General features: G+C 44.9%; 1 protein-coding gene across 4 annotated transcripts in view; it reads right to left on the bottom strand.

Annotated features, from left to right (window-relative positions):
- Nucleotides 1–17,805, bottom strand: part of SULF2 (sulfatase 2) — a gene marked incomplete at its 3' end in the record, with an annotated part of 286,332 nt that overhangs the window by 48,723 nt on the left and 219,804 nt on the right. For all 4 annotated transcript variants that reach the window (XM_081196120.1, XM_081196122.1, XM_081196119.1 and 1 more), the window contains 2 exons: nucleotides 4,672–4,823; nucleotides 1,623–1,792 (listed from right to left, as the gene is read on the bottom strand). In XM_081196120.1, the coding sequence (XP_081052246.1) occupies nucleotides 1,623–1,792; nucleotides 4,672–4,823 (322 nt within the window). The remainder of the gene's footprint in view (nucleotides 1–1,622; nucleotides 1,793–4,671; nucleotides 4,824–17,805) is intronic.

Here is a 17,805-nt window from a genome sequence, read left to right as displayed (position 1 = left end):
AATGCTTGGCAAATTCCTTTTCCAGTATGCTTTGTGATTTCCTGGCTCATCTGAAACCTCCTGCTGCTTAATCCACTCGACATCCACGATCTTCTTTGATTACTACAAACGTAACCCTCTTATACTTAACAGATTTGTCCGTCTTATGGCCAAATACACAAAGCACAACAATTCTGGAAACTGAACAAAAATAACCACTTCAAATTCATTCAGAAGTTGGAGGTGGGGGCTGCACTACAAATCCTGATTGTATTTGACCTTGGAAAAAGAGAGAGAGAGAGAATAAAATGCTTACAGAAACAACAGTAGTGGTTGTCTCTGGAAAAAAAACCCACTATCCAACAATCATGGATAAATGCCTATTAAGCAGGCAAAGCAAAGAATGATACATGTCGGCGATATGAACCTGCAGGTATAAAATAAAACGCAAGCCTATTTTTTTTATATCCAAAAGTGATTGTTTTACATATGCTGGAGCAGACTCAGGATTACTTACTGAAAATTATTTCCTCTCTCCTACCAAAGTCAAATTTTTCAGTGACTGCTATTGGGTCTATATTGGCATTTTTATTCTGCATTTACAGAGCATTTATTACCTGCCTTTTGATTTAAAATCCTCCACACACAGAGAGAGACAACCCAGGGAGGGGATTCCACAGTTTGGGTGCCACTGCAAAGAAGGCTCTGTCCCACATCCCTGCTCCCTTGATTTCTTCACACAGCAGAGGCACACAGAGCAGTGCATTAAAAGAAGCTCTTAACATATAAGCTAAGTTTGTGTTGCATATCATCAACATACAACTAAGTTTAAAGAAGCAGAAAGACCTTGTGGAGGGCAAGATTAGATAACAAGAGGGATATGTGGCTGCCACTGCAAGGGGCAACTCCATGTCTACTCTTCCTCTTCTCCCTGGTACAACATGTAGAGAAATGAAATGTTCAGAGGAGGTCATAACTTGACCACACCCTCTTACACACCTTCAGTAAGGGGCATCCAATGAAGTCAAGTGAAGGAAAGGGTTGATATGATTTCACACCACTCATTTTGGTTTTTCTGTGTTAGCAGGGTACAGAGGAGAAGAGATGGGGGGTTGCATCAAGAAACCTAGACTAAAAGGGTGCAATATTGTGCAACCACATGTCCCTAGTTTTCAAGGTTCTGGAGAAAAGCTTAAACATGTGAAGGCAAAGCACCTGATGGACAAATCTTATGTGTGTCTGCTCAAAAATAAGTCCCACTGAGTTCACATGAACCCAGGTAATTGTGCATAGGATCTGAGTACGTGCCTCATTCCTATCCTACCACCTGATCTCAAACTCAGACCTCATCATAGTTATTTACCCAAGTTCCATTCTCTCTTTCCCCTTTATTCTCTTTACAAAGCCTTTCCCAAAAAGGAATAAATTTGCATAAATTGCAAATGGAAAATGATGGGATTGTTCATCTTATTGTGTAGATTTCTACAAGTTATAAATTGAAAAGCGCCAAGCTGTTCCATTTCTGCTACCTGCGATAAACTTATGCCAAAGCACAAATGATCCAGAAATGATTTCCCAGGAATGCTATGCCTTTGCTTGGAAATGCAGATAATTGGTTTGGTGCTTTGTTGCCTTTTCCTTACATGTGCTGAGAAGCATTGGGAAAGAGATGAGAATACTGAGGGGCTGAGTCTTCAGGACCGTGAGGAGCTGCATGGCTGAGAACCATCAAAACTGGCCTGTGAGGATACATCTTCTTTGAGATTCGGAAGAAGCTAATACTGTCATTGGTGATCAAGTCAGTCAGATAATCCTGAAAAGAGTGAGGAAGAGAAGAAAAATCAGCAAAATGACATCAAAAGTAATCGACTAGCCTAGAGGGGACACTGCAATCATTTTAGAGGTGGGAGGAGAAATTCCGATTTATTCACTTTTGTAATAATTGCAAATGTAAAGGGCTGGTATGTTTTTAAATATGTTTTTTTATTTGTTTTTTTACAATTTCCTATAATGTTACCAAACTCACATCCACACCTCCATTTAAAGCATTTCAATTCCACTATAAGAGTCAGGTCCAGTTCATGGACGACTCTGGGGTTGCGGCGCTCATCTCACTTTATTGGCCGAGGGAGCCGGCGTACAGCTTCTGGGTCATGTGGCCAGCATGACTAAGCCGCTTCTGGCGAACCAGAGCAGTGCACGGAAACGCCGTTTACCTTCCCACTGGAGTGATACCTATTTATCTACTTGCACTGTGTGCTTTCGAACTGCTTGGTTGGCAGGAGCTGGGCCCGAGCAACGGAAGCTCACCCCGTTGCAGGGATTCGAACCGCCAACCTTCTGATCAGCAAGCCCTACGCTCTGTGGTTTAACCCACAGTGCCACCTGCGTCCTATAAGAGTCAAGACTAAAAAAGAATCAGACAGCTCTGTCCTTCCAGAACTTTGCTGCTCCCCAACTCCCAGCACCAAGGCTGGATTTATGTATAAGCTATAGCTTAGTGCCCCACTCTCTTGGGGCACAAAAAAATTATGAGTCTTTGTAAATTGTGTTTCTAAATGAACTTTTGTTATTGCCAAATGCCAATGTGTTTGCATTATTAAGTTTGTTATGAATAAAAAATCATTTTAAGTTAGAGCTTAATAATTATTTCACTATTAATATACTTCTTAATTGTATTTCAGTTCAACAATTACTTTGATAAAATACATATTTTGTTATGTGCAAATGGCTTTAAATACCTATTAGGTTCATAAATTATGATACAGCATATATTCAACACAAAAAACAGCAACAATTAGTTGTTGACAAAGGACAGCTGGACATATAAAGGGCCCCATTACCTTCAGTAGCTTAGGGCCTCATCAAACTAAATCTGGCCCTGCCCAGCACCCAGCTGAGGTGGCCACCTCACTCTGCCTAATGGGAGGGCCAGCCTTACTGTTAGTTGTTGAGCCCTGAATTGAATCAAACTAATCTGAGACATCTCTGTGTGTGTGTGTGTGTGTGTGTGTGTGCACGCGTGCGCGCGTGTGTGTGTGTATTATATGGAACAAGTCTTCTTAAATGTAATGGTAATAAAATGCTGGAGAGACTTGCTTGACAGAGACGGTCAGTGAACACGAATGTTGCGTTATATTTTGATTACACGTCACTTGACACTCAGACATCTGAGATTATTACAAAAAGGGCAACCAATGGGTTGCTAATTCTAGTGCCAGTGGGGAAGATATTTTTGGAAACAGAAATATACTTGCTGCTACCAAAATGAAGGTTCATTAAACTAATCTCTCAGAAGTCATGTTATTGCACTGGTAGTAGGAAATACACTTAATGAAAAGACGAATTTGGAGAAGATAGCAAGGGGTTCCACATTTGGACACTTAGTCACATCAAGCATGGTGCTGATAGAGATACTTCTTGTTATTATGCACAGCAATTTAACCACACAGCTGTTGAAAGCCCAATTAGATGCACAAAACATCTTGGTCTGAGAATGCGCCTCATTCCTATCCTACCACCTAATCTCAAACTCAGACCTCATCATATTTATTTACCTGCTGTGAAAACAATTTTTGGAAGGATTTCCATTTTACAGATGGACAAGACAAGGCTCAGAGATAGTCATGAGTAATTCATTTAAAACATATACTGTGCCTTTGTGAGAAGGAATGTGGGAACAAGAAATGCTAGATCCCAAATTCTGTCTCTTTGTCACACTCTGCTGCAATGTGACTGAAAAATCTTTGAAATGAATTATGCATTAAAAGGCAGTTGCCTTGCCCTTAATCAGATATTTTAGATTCAGAAGCATACCTTTTAACAACCCTGAATTAAATTCAAGTTTATTAACTGCTTTAGTTCTGACTAGCTGGGTAAAAAGTAATAATAATAATAATAATAATAATAATAATAATAATAATAATAATAATAATAATTTATTATTTATACCCCGCCCATCTGGCTGGGCCTCCCCAGCCACTCTGGGCGGCTTCCATAAAAACCAAAAATACAATAAAATATCACACGTTAAAAACTTCCCTGGGTGTCAAATATCTTTGTTCCGCTATATCCTTTTCTGTTAATAATGGAAGGTAACCCTATAGGAATATTTTTAAAAATCAGGTGTTTTTAAAGTTACTCATTTGCTTCCCTCAACCCACCCACCCAACAGATTTCTAATTAGAATAACAGAACCTGATCTCCGTTTCATAACACTGCAGACAAACACTAACTGAGTTTGTGGACTACTGACAGATTTAGGACTCCCTCAAAATCTGCATACCACCACCATGGAAACAGCAATTTTGCAATAAAGAGAATTAATCACATGCATGCAGCAGATCAAGAGTATGTCTCTCTGTGTTAATTAAAGCAGGGAACACCAGTCAATAGAACATGAGTCAAACTACGATCAAATCCATTTCCCAGCTGGTAGGACATACTGAAGTGCTTACCGGCTTAAGAACTGCTTGCTGTCACTAAATAAATTTTAAATTATACATCCCTCCAGAAGTAAAACGATAATGTGCAGTCTAAGGGAGCAGGTTTATGGATTGCAGTTTATATTACCAGCAGTAGCTTTCAAATATGAAACAAATACTTTAATTAGACTGAAATCATAAAGCATCCGTATTGTTCCCACAGTTGTGGCCAGGGGAGGGAAATTAAAAATAAATCAGTAAGACCTACCCTAGAGTAGTCAAATCCATGCTTTTCCTTCACTCCATTTCTACAGAGCGTGTAGTTGTAAAAACGAGAATTCTTGAGCAATCCAACCCATTCCTTCCAGCCAGGAGGCACATAGGAACCATTATATTCATTCAGGTATTTCCCAAAGAAAGCTGGAAGCAAAAGGGGGAGAGGAGACATTGTACGGAGAAAGCAACACATATAAATGTATAGGAGATAATCATGCTATAGTATAGAGCTCTTTAGTTTTCAGCTCCTGCAGACAAAGTGATCATATTTTCCCTATCCAATCATATTTTATTTTAATATTTTATTTTAAAGCAGATGCTTTAACACTTACTTAGCGCTAACAGTGCATTAAGCATAAAACAGAATAGGGAAGGGACTCACGAGCTTTTCCAGAAAATTTACAGCAAGGGCTTCAAATGGCCATTGGCTTGCTCACCTATAACAAGTGATTAAGGATCCCTTCCTAGCAACTGAGAAGGAATACTTTACCAAAATAATTTACATTTTTTTTGCCTTTCAGGTGATGATGGGCATGTAAATCGCATTCATTCTGTACAATCCTGTCTGCCACACAGCAAATGACTCCTGACACCTTTTCAATGACCAGAGCCTCTTAGGAGGCATATTCTGTCTAGTCTGTCTGTCCTTCCTGGGACTTGGTGTTTACAGAGTAATTCAACACCCACTGACTCCAGACTTGAGTCAGTGGGGGACCTGGATTAGGTGGAGGGGTCTCTGAGCCCAGATAAGGCAGCTCCTGTTGGTGTGGCACTCTGCTTCCAGCTACAGGATGTAGACCCTGAAGAAAGGTGCTCCAGAAGTGGGGAGGGGCTGAGTCAGCCCAGGCCCAGACATTTCAGCAACTGCATCTGGCCTGATCATCCTGCCTCCCAACCTACTGATACTGCCAGAGAAGGTGGGTTAGGGCTGCTCCCTTAAATGTGAATGGACTCCTGGCAGTTATCTCATTCATGACTTGCCCAACTCTGGCCGGATACAGATCTGGTCTGGTTACTACAATTGTACAAAAGAGGTGGGATCAGAAAACCACTCTTGGTCCTCTCTGTGTATTCTTAGATAGAAATGGGCTGCTCCAGAAAACTATGGGCAAGAGGTCATGAAATCAACACCATCCTAGGTTCAGAAATTGTTGAAGAGACTTTTGAAACCTGTTTTTTTATGAGCTGCTTAATAAACCTATCTGAGCAAGGAATGCACTAGCCTTTGTTCCACTATGTTTTATGTTACTATTTTATTGCTATAGTCTCTATAAAGATGCATACAGGTGTAGCTAAAAACAAGGGCCTGCTAGACAGATAGCTTGCCAAGCCTAGCTTCCCTTCATCTTCATGCCACATGTTCTTGCCTCCAGATATCCAAGCACCATTTTTTTCCAGGGAGAAGGGTGTGTGTGCTTTGTGAAGTCACAAGTGCATCACCAAACACTACTCTGCACCATTCTTGGTGCTTCAAAGCAGCAAAACTGGTTTCCTTCCATCTCAGTCCTCAAGAGATAGTAGCTATACAAAACAATGCGCTGTTTACGCACATTGTTTTTAATGTATGATTAAATCTCCCTAATAAAATACTTTGGTTTTGTAACTGTAAGTGTTCAGTGTCCCAGAGTGACTGCAGCAGCTATCAGCTCTGACAGCTGCTACTGCAGAGAGCTTCCTTCTAGCCCTCTCAGTGCTGCTCATAGGTGCCAATCCCCTGGGGCCCTGGGTGCCTGAGCACCCATCAAATTTTGATGCCAGGGCCATGCATGCTTCACGGCACCCATGGCCCCAGGCACCCACGGTTGTGGGGCCAAGTTGGCACTCCTGGTGCTGCTGCAGATCTCCTCATCCACTCCATGACAATGCTCAACTTCTTTTTCCAGCAGCAAAGAGGAAGAAGGAAACCAGCCAGCCAGCAAAGAGCTAATATACATTAAAATACCATGCAAGAATTCCAATCACCTTGCACAGGCAGGCATAGGAATTTTGCACAGATACAGTGGTGCCCTGCAAGACGAATGCCTCGCAAGACGGAAAACTCGCTAGACGAAAGGGTTTTCCGTTTCTGAGCTGCTTCGCAAGACGAATTTCCCTATGGGCTTGCTTTGCAAGACGAAAACGTCTTGCAAGTTTGTTTCCTTTTTCTTAACACCGTTAATACAGTTGCGACTTGACTTCGAGGAGCAACTCATAGAACGCAGTGTACATAGTAGCCTTTTTGAGGTTTTTAAAGACTTTGGTGATTTTTGAAGCTTTTCCAAAACTTCTTTTGCAGCCATTTGGTAAGTTAAGCTTTTAAAACTTTTTTGGGGGGTTTTGGATTTTGGGTTGGGGTGTTTGGAATTCAAGGACTTGGTGTTGGGAAGGGGTTTGCAAGAATCTGGAAGCTTGTGGTTTTTTTCTGCATTTTTATGATTTTCTGTGACCATTGGGCCACTCTGCTGTTTTTTTAAAAAAATTCTGGGTTTGAATTTTGAAATGCTCTTTACAGTATGTGTGACTTTAAAGAGCACTTAATAAACTCTTGTTGTACCAAATTTGGCTTTGTTTGGACTTTTTTGACCATAGGAACGCATTAATTGATTTTCAATGCATTACTATGGGAAACCGTGCTTCGCAGGACGAAAAATTCGCTAAACAAAAAAATTCGCGGAATGAATTAATTTCGTCTTGCGAGGCACCACTGTACCTAACAGCTAGTTTGTATCCAAGTTCATGCAAAGCTAGAACAGTGCTAACAAATTCCAGTTCATCACTCTGACCGTTAAAGTCACACTGCCTTTGCCTTTAATTAGGTCATCTGCATCAACCAGACTAAAACAACAGCAACATGCAAAGTAAATGCCAAGGTGTTACGACGTCAAGCAGCGTTCACCTACCTGGTGCCCTACAGATGTTTAAGATGACAACACTCATCAGTCTCAGCCATGGCTGATGGAAATTGCAGCCTAAAACATCTGGAGGGCATCAGGTGGGTGAATACTGGAGTAAAACAATAAATGGACAGCCATGCTCTCCCAAGAAAGGACTATGGAATCAAACACTTTCTCGGGTTACTCTGCTTCCTGAGGCACTTCCAATATTTAGAGAGTTAAGTGCAATCCACAGTAATGTGTGGGTAATTGAATAGTGGAGTAGATTTCTTCTCCTTGCCTCAGTATCTAGGGATGATGGATTGGGCTATTGATCCTTGTCTACAGTGAAAGGTTGGAACACAGCCATCTGAAGGTTTTCGTGCCTCGCCATTATATCACAACTAAACACAGCTGCATCTGGCACTATTCCTGCTCCTCTCCTTTGCCATTCATTTATTTATTTAACAAATGTATAAACCACTTCACAGCCTGAAGCCATCAAAGCAGCACTCAACAAGATAAAAAAAGAGATAAAATACAAAACAAAAGTAACCATTCTAAAACTAATTAAAACCTTTCCTACCAAAAACCAAAACCCAATAAAACCATTTTTTACAGATGGAGAATTAATATTCCATAAATGACTGAGTCGCAACTCTAAGCTTCTGGCTGGAGCAGCTGTTGGGCACAGGAGAACAGAACATCTCCAAATGGCAAAACAAAGCAATTCTTTTCAGCAGCATTTTAGCCCAAGTTAGCATGATATCCCATATACTGCCACTGCTTGTACACGGTGGGTTGTTTTTTTTTAAAGTTTCAAAATACTGAGCAAATTTTGCACCTGATGCCATGATACCATCCAAAACATCCTTACACTTTTCACCTCTTGATAAGTCATGTAAAATTACATTTGGCTCTGCACGGAGGTCCACTAACATGCTTTTCAGCTGACTACTGCAGATGCCTTTATAAATCTGACAAAACACCCCCCCCCCCAATCTCCAGAACCTGCACAATGCAATATAAATGTCTCACTGGTTTCCAAATGGCTCCAGGGCTCAGCAGGACAGGGACAAGCCTGCTAACCCCAGCTTAGTATTTAGGATGGAGGTTGTAGGCTCACATTGCCCACAAGGCTCAGCAAGATGGCACAGACCTGAACACTTCCCCCAGCAGCAGAGAAGGAATGTTGGTAAGTACAAATTGTCGTTGGCTACCAAGACCAGTTCAAGCTTTGTGGATCCCCAATGCTGTGAATTATTTCTGCAGAGTGCTGTGCTTTAGGCTGCATGTTCCCTTCCTTTATTTCTGCATGTTTCCTTCATTTAATATGCTTGATACTGCCATTCTAAATTTGTTAACTCTGTCCAATGTAACAGCGGGATAAAAATCCACAATTTATAATTTATCTGAGTCCTGGAAATGTAATCCATCTATGCAGACTCCTACCTACAATGAGCAGAGAAACCTTTACATTATGTTCTGTGTCTGCTGATAAGATTTTTCACAAGCTTACAGTGCCACATTCAGACTTCAGGGCTATTTTAAAAAATATAATAATAATAATAATAATGTATGTATGTATGTATGTATGTATGTATGTATGTATAATTTTGCCCACAATATTTATTTATTTTACAAGATTGCTTAACTCTGGAAAGGTCCCAGCTTATGTTATGTAAAAAGTACAGTAGTGCCCCGCAAGACGAATGCCTCGCAAGACAAAAAACTCGCTAGACGAAAGGTTTTTTCGTCCGCGATTTGCCTCGCAAGACGAATTCCCCTATGGGCTTGCTTCGCAAGACGAAAGCCCATAGGGAAATCTCCGGGGACCTCTTTTAAATGCTAGCGGTGGGGAGCAAAGCCTTTCCCCCCCCCCTCCGGCCTTCAGAAGAGGTCCAGGAAGGCTGGCGGGGGCCAAAAGGCTTTGCTCCCCAGCGCCAGCATTTTAAAAGCAGTCCGGCATAGCAGGGAAGCGCTTCCTGCTATCCCGGACGGCTTTTGAAGGCAGGAGAGATCCGCGAAGCCTGGGCGCGCTGCGCGCAGGCTTCGGCATGCCGGCAAGTCTCCGCCAGCAGCGGCAGAGCTGCCGCTGCTGGCAGAGAGATCCGCGAAGCCTGGGCGCGCTGCGCGCAGGCTTCGGCATGCCGGCAAGTCTCCACCAGCAGCGGCAACGCTGCCGCTGCTGGGGGAGAGATCTGCGAAGCCTGGGCGCGCTGCGCGCAGGCTTCTGCATGCCGGCAAGTCTCCGCCAGCAGCGGCAACGCTGCCGCTGCTGGGGGAGAGATCTGCGAAGCCTGGGCATGCCGGCAAGTCTCCGCCAGCAGCGGCAACGCTGCCGCTGCTGGGGGAGAGATCTGGGAGGCCTGGGCGCGCTGCGCGCAGGCTTCGGCATGCCGGCAAGTCTCCGCCAGCAGCGGCAACGCTGCCGCTGCTGGGGGAGAGATCTGCGAAGCCTGGGCATGCCGGCAAGTCTCCGCCAGCAGCGGCAACGCTGCCGCTGCTGGGGGAGAGATCTGCGAGGCCTGGGCGCGCTGCGCGCAGGCTTCGGCATGCCGGCAAGTCTCCGCCAGCAGCGGCAACGCTGCCGCTGCTGGGGGAGAGATCTGCGAAGCCTGGGCATGCCGGCAAGTCTCCGCCAGCAGCGGCAACGCTGCCGCTGCTGGGGGAGAGATCTGCGAGGCCTGGGCGCGCTGCGCGCAGGCTTCGGCATGCCGGCAAGTCTCCGCCAGCAGCGGCAACGCTGCCGCTGCTGGGGGAGAGATCTGCGAAGCCTGGGCATGCCGGCAAGTCTCCGCCAGCAGCGGCAACGCTGCCGCTGCTGGGGGAGAGATCTGCGAAGCCTGGGCATGCCGGCAAGTCTCCGCCAGCAGCGGCAACGCTGCCGCTGCTGGGGGAGAGATCTGCGAAGCCTGGGCATGCCGGCAAGTCTCCGCCAGCAGCGGCAACGCTGCCGCTGCTGGGGGAGAGATCTGCGAGGCCTGGGCGCGCTGCGCGCAGGCTTCGGCATGCCGGCAAGTCTCCGCCAGCAGCGGCAACGCTGCCGCTGCTGGGGGAGAGATCTGCGAGGCCTGGGCGCGCTGCGCGCAGGCTTCGGCATGCCGGCAAGTCTCCGCCAGCAGCGGCAACGCTGCCGCTGCTGGGGGAGAGATCTGCGAAGCCTGGGCATGCCGGCAAGTCTCCGCCAGCAGCGGCAACGCTGCCGCTGCTGGGGGAGAGATCTGCGAGGCCTGGGCGCGCTGCGCGCAGGCTTCGGCATGCCGGCAAGTCTCCGCCAGCAGCGGCAACGCTGCCGCTGCTGGGGGAGAGATCTGCGAAGCCTGGGCATGCCGGCAAGTCTCCGCCAGCAGCGGCAACGCTGCCGCTGCTGGGGGAGAGATCTGCGAAGCCTGGGCATGCCGGCAAGTCTCCGCCAGCAGCGGCAACGCTGCCGCTGCTGGGGGAGAGATCTGCGAGGCCTGGGCGCGCTGCGCGCAGGCTTCGGCATGCCGGCAAGTCTCCGCCAGCAGCGGCAACGCTGCCGCTGCTGGGGGAGAGATCTGCGAGGCCTGGGCGCCCTGCTGCCCCACCTGGCCCCGCCGCCCCACTTCGGAAAGGTGTTCCGAAGTGGGGCGCGGGGGCGGGGACACCTGGCCCCGCTGCCCCACTTCAGAAAGCTGTTCCGAAGTGGGGCGGGGGGGCAGGGACACCTGGCCCCGCCGCCCCACTTTGGAAAGGTGTTCCGAAGTGGGGCGCGGGGGCGGGGACACCTGGCCCCGCCGCCCCACTTCAGAAAGCTGTTCCGAAGTGGGGCGGGGGGGGGCAGGGACACCTGGCCCCGCCGCCCCACTTTGGAAAGGTGTTCCGAAGTGGGGCGCGGGGGCGGGGACACCTGGCCCCGCCGCCCCACTTCAGAAAGCTGTTCCGAAGTGGGGCGGGGGGGCAGGGACACCTTCTGAAGGCGGGCAGGGGGCGAAAGTCTTTGTCCCCCCTGCCTGCCTTCCCAGGGGCTTTTAAATCGCCCCGGACAGCGGAGAAGTCCTCCGCTGTCCGGAGCGATTTTAAAATGCCGCCCGCCAGCATTTTAAGATCGCCCCGCACAGCGGAGAAGTCCTCCGCTGTCCCAGGGTTTTTTAAAATGCTGGGGGTGGGAAGAAAAGCCCTTGTCCCCCCCCCCCAGCCTTCAGAAGAGGTCCGGGGACAGACTGTCCCCGGACCTGGCCTGAAGGTGGTTTCCCTAGGAACGCATTAATTGATTTTCAATGCATTCCTATGGGAAACCGTGCATCGCAAGACGAAAAACCCGCAAGACGAAGAGAATTGCGGAACGAATTAATTTCGTCTTGCGAGGCACCACTGTACCTTTATAAACAGAATTGGTTTTGTTCCATTTAGCAATAAACTTGGAAGACGGACTAGGAAAAACATGGGTTTATAAATACATAGACAAAGGAGACAGTATAGTCTTAATGAACTCAATTAAGAGAAACCTCCCACCCATTAAGAGTCTGACTGGTTCTTCTGACCACAAACATTCCACCCTCCCAGAAGTCGCTTTCAGACACAAGGAACTGTAAGATACCGTGACATTTTAAAGTAGCTTCTTTCTGGAGAAACTTTGGCAAGAAGCACAGACGTCTATGTTTTTATAAATGTTGGTTGATGTTTCTCTGTGAGTTAAGGTATGAAAACCTAACACTGCTCCAAGTTTCCCTTTCCTTTCCATAAATGTATGCTAAAGGGTATTTACTGATTACGGGATTCACGAGGAACAGGATTTAGTTGAAATTTCATTCCCATTTCAAACCCTGGAGCTTAGAGTAGCATCTGAAGCAAGGGCAACAGGGATGAAACAAAATCTGAGGACTAAAACAGAGCAAAATGTAACTAGGGAGTGCCTGGGGGTGTATTACTCAAGGAAAGTTGTTCCTGCAAAGAAATTAAGAGGTTTGGAGAAGCCAAACAGGATATGTAGAACCAGTGCCATGTTAGTTCCCTGAACACTCTTGTCTCCAGATTGGAAACAGCAGTAGGCATGGTTCATTGAGAAGGGTGAGTAATCCTTGGTTACAGCTCCTGATTTGTCTTGAGCAAGACAAACCAGGAGCTCAGGTTCAAACGACATGCTACACCAAACCATGGCCTAGTCCTGGGTAGCATAACAAGAGGACTGGGGAAGGAGCACAGCAGCCATGATCTCCATTCCAGCAGCTCACAGGCTCATGCTAAGCCATGGTTTAGCTTAGCATTACATGCAAAGTGGCTCATTGTGAGTACAGAACAATGATGTGTCCAATGTAGTTCCCATGATTCTTAATTTGACACTGCAACAGTAATTTGAAGGGGAAGATGAATTCTAGAGGAGAGGGGTTTCCTATTTTTCCAATGGCTTTCCCCCACTCAAAATAGATCTCAAACTGTGGGGTGGAGAAAAGGAACAATGAGGAACTGCCGCTTTCCCCTGACTAGAGGTAAAATCAGAAGGATGGCAGTGATTATTTTGTGGGGGAAATGGCAGCTCTCATCCTATGACAGCTTCCCTCATCAAACTGTATCTTCAACAGCTGCATTTCGCAACAGCCGCAAGAAGAAACTCCGGCAAAAACACACACCATAGAATGACATGGAACGTGTAGCTCCACCTTCCAAATTTTCAACAGCAGTTCCGCATGTTAATGGCAGAACAAGATCAAAGCTGGGAATGTGGCATATACACCAGGGCCAGAGTATATTCTTAGGCTTCTATAAATTGCTCGTGTTCTCAAGGGAATTATATCACCTTTCCGAAAAAGCCATGGGTTCAATAATGCAACAAAGCCTTTTCTGTTTCTTTATTTTAGTAATGCAGTCTCCATAAGATCTAAATCTAACATGGATTGCAGAAAGCCTTTGACAAACGGGCAAATACCCTGCTTAGGTTTTTACTGTTCTGACGGCTTCAAGATAAGAATCCCATTTCTTTGCAAATACCAAACTAAATATTACTTCTTGGCTGAAATGATAAATCAATATGAGAAAGCATTATTCTTTAAAGGCAGGTGCTGGCATCCCTTCAGAACAATACATTAGCAATGGAGGAAAAATGAAAGGAGAAGCCTCTTAAGACAATTTAAAAATACACTGAGCAAAGATATATTCAGGTAAAAATAAAGGGAGAAGCGGGGAAGAGAAAGAAAATAGACTTATAATGGTTTGCAGTGTGGCAAGGGAGCATTAAATGTTTGTATTGATTCTTTAGCTTCATTTTTATAGATATGGATACATCCAGGCTGTCTCCCTTTTTTTCAGGATACATCATTAAATATATTGAGGCACGTGAGGGACCAACCATGTTAATTCCTCACAAGAATCTGATCGTTAATGGGGTACCTGAAGGTGTGGAGGGCTAGCAGCTGGTTTATTACAGTGAAGAATGGTTGACATCTTTACGGTTATGAAAGACAGAAACCAAACTAGATCTAAAAAGGCTTTTAGATTAAGTTTTCATGCAGTTCTATGATGTTAACGAAAGTGTTTCAATACACATCAATGGTAAAAATCAAGTTTAACAATAAATCAATCAGCTGTATAGCTTTTAGTGGATCTCTCCCCAAGGATTCTGAGTCAGTGGAGGATACTTAAATCTATTGTTGCTACTTTTCGGTAGGAAGATATAGGCTATTAGTTGAGAATTCCAATTCTGATCAATTGTTTTCTACAAAAGGTCAAACCATTTATCCTAACACTCACTGGGTAAGGGTCAGGCTTTAATGAAGCAATTTACTGCTGTTGGGTAAGGGATGATAATATATTCCGCATATCCCCCTTTTCTTGAATGGGTTTGCCATCAGATATTGTTATTGATATATTTTCCATGGATTTTGGAGACCTGCTTTCTGAACAATTTATTTGATGGGACTCCCTGCCCCCCATGCAGAGAGGGTATCTCTAGCATGTTTTGTTAGTTACTATAAAATGCTGCAAAAATAGAAATTAACATGGGTTGTGGAGGAAGAGAATGTAAAGGAAGAAACACATGCATGGAAAATATGTCAATATTAGTTATGAGGCAATGAACAAGAATGACAAGATTTTTGTCTGGATGCATAGCAAGTCTGGATTAATGGCTAGCATTCTTCTATGGCTTCCCACCAGTGCAAGGATTTCTGCAACAGACTTTCCCATTCCCCTCCCCCATGTGCACCTCACATCCTCCCAAAATCTTCAGAGGGTTGTAGGATCCCCTAGATCAGATTTAGGGGGCATGAAGGACAGGTGGGGAAATCCTATTCTGCAAATACAAATCCATCTGCTGACGGAACATTTCCCTTAGCACTATGTTGAATTCCACCCTGTAGGTTCCACTTTTTGCAAGAATACACATGAAATAAGCTGTACAGGTTAGATTCTTGCCATTAGGACCCCCTCAGCACAATTCTGATGTTGCCTGCTTCAGAAGCTACCTTCCAGGTATCATTTATAATCATTCTAGGACTATTTGCTGCAGAATAAAACACCCCTTTCTTGGTTCAATGTTGAATTCAGGCCTTCTTTTTTACCTCGGCTGTAATGCATACAGCATAAACAGAGACGTCCCAGTGGGATTAGATCTGGTTTCAGTGGTTAGGAGTCAGCACAGAGAACTGTGACTCAGAAACCAGAGTCCCTATTCCTGGCTCTGACTTATTCTGCAACCTTCGATAATATACTTCCGTTATTTGCCCTTTTGTCTCTTTGACTCTGAGCAATTTTCTTCCCTTTACAATCAACCACTTATTTGCAAAAGGTTACAATTCAGTTATTATTCTAGCAATATTATCTGCTATTAGGTACATTAGCAGTGGCTGGTGAACTTTAAAAAAACCTGTGGTCCTATAGAAAGTATTTCACAGGAACAACACACTGTGTTTAATTGATTGCATTTTGTGCTTAATTGATTTTATAGTAAACTTACGCATGCTTGCATCAGTGACATATAGCAGTAAGGAAAATAAAACCTACAGCTAGTATGTGGAGCAAAAACTATTTGCAGCCCTCTTCCCCAAATGCCCCCCCATTGTGCTGAAGCCAGGATGGGGTGGGGGGTTCAGTCATGCCCTGACAAAAATGAATACAGTGGTACCTCAGGTTACAGACTCCGCTAACCCAGAAATAGTACCTCAGGTTAAGAACTTTGCTTCAGGATGAGAACACAACTCATGGTCCGGCGGCGTGGCAGCAGAAGGAGGCCCCATTAGCTAACGTGGTGCTTCAGCTTAAGAACAGTTTCAGGTTAAGAACGGACCTCCGGAACAAATTAAGTACTTAACCTGAGGTACCACTGTACAGATAACAACTTTTCCTGAAAAGGTTAAAAATACCGTAAGTCGTCACTCCTTCGTATTATCAGTCTAACCAGACCTTATCCAAGGAGGAAACAGGAATCCTTGCAGTAAAGCTCAACAAGATTCTCAGGCCCAATTCAAAGTGCTGTTTTTGACCTTCAAAGCCTTGGGACCCAATACTTACAGGGATGTCTTTCCCCATATGAACAAGGATGCTGAGCTCACCATTTGAGGCCTTTCTTGGTGTGCCACCTCCAAGGGAGGTCCAGGGGGTGGGGACAAGAGAATTGGACTATTATTTTTGTAATCGCTCCCAAACTATGGAAATGCTCTTCCCAGGGTGGCCCACCTGGCACCAACTTTCAACTTTCTCAAGTTTTTCATGATGCGGAAGCTGTTTTTGTTTCCCCATGCATTTGGAGAACACAGATGATTTATATTGTTGAATTCTAAGTGTGTTAACATGCCTATGTAATTTTTATTACTGAATCTTTTTGTGGCTGTTAAGGCTTTTTGTTGTGGGAATGGCCATATAATGCACCTAAACCACTTTGTGGTTCTTTACAATCAAGAGGTGTGCAAATTTGATGAATAAAATAAAGTAATAAAATAAAATAAGCCAGTCGGAAATTCTGAAGAAGAAGCTGAGTTAACCTGTCTAATCAGCTATGCCCTTGCTCCCACTTGAACACCATGTTACTCTTGACTCCAGGAACAAGGAACAGACCTCTCTTCCCAAGTCACATTCTTTCTTTTAAATGCTATCTCCTGGAAGGAGATACAGCCAACAAGAAAGAAAGAAAAACCCAAGCAGATCATTCCTTTTGTAAATGTTTACATAAGGAGACTTCAGCAGAAACAGTTTTTTGACACCAATAAATCCTCACTGCAATGAGTCCTTTGTTTCCTCCTTCAATCTTCTTTTGCCACGCCCTGTTCAAGAGTGGCCACGCTTTAATGCACCGATGACTCAGCCTGCAAGTGGCAGCTCTTCCATAGACTAAACCTTCAACTTTTAACTTGACATGTTTACTTAAGTTGCTTTCCTGCTCAACTTCCAGCAGCACACAAGAAAATACAGGGACCTCTCTATATGGGTAGGGTCCTTTGGCACACAAGAACAACTCCTCACTGTCTGTATATATCAAATGCAGCGGTACCTCAGGTTACATACGTTTCAGGTTACATACGCTTCAAGTTACAGACTCCGCTAACCCAGAAATAATGCCTCAGGTTAAGAACTTTGCTTCAGGATGAGAACAGAAATCGTGCTGTGGCGGCAGCAGCAGGAGGCCCCATTAGCTAAACCTGTGCTTCAGGTTAAGAGCAGTTTCAGGTTAAGAACGGACCTCCAGAACAAATTAAGTACTTAAGCTAAGGTACCACTGTATGCAGATATGACCTCACAGCCATAATATTTGGCTGCCTCTTATCACACAGGCATTTTTTTTAAAAGACAGCAGTCAACATTAATGCAGAAAGGATCCTAGCAAAGTATTCTATAGTCTTCAACAAAACCTGTTTTTCCCAATCATGTCCAGCACATTGCCAGTTGCAAATTTTTCATTTTTTCATTTTTATGAATATAACAAGTGGGTACATATTTGTATACCAATTCGGTGTAGTGGTTAGAGTGTTGGACCAGGGTCATCTTACTCAGCCATGAACCTCACTGGGTGACCTTGGGACAGTCACTGTCTCTCAGCCTAAACTACCTCACAGGGTTGTTGTGGGGAGGTAGGGAACCACACGCACCATTTTGAGCTCCGTGGAGGAAAGGTGGGATATAAATGTAATCACACACACAGCTTTGCTCTCTCAAACACCCATCCACCCACAGGTCTAGAAAATGAAATGCTGTCCACATGCTATGCTTGCTTACTCCCATTCTCCAAAGTGTGGGCAAAACCCAATTTATGCTGATTCACCCAACCACAGAAAGTAGCGTTTCTCCACTGCTGGTAGCAGTAGCAATATTAAACCTGGCTA

The sequence above is a fragment of the Podarcis bocagei genome (genome assembly GCF_964188305.1).
Source record: "Podarcis bocagei genome assembly, chromosome: 5".
Taxonomy (NCBI): Eukaryota; Metazoa; Chordata; class Lepidosauria; order Squamata; family Lacertidae; genus Podarcis; species Podarcis bocagei.
Note: the sequence above shows the minus strand (reverse complement) of the source record. Positions and strands in the feature narration are given on the sequence as shown.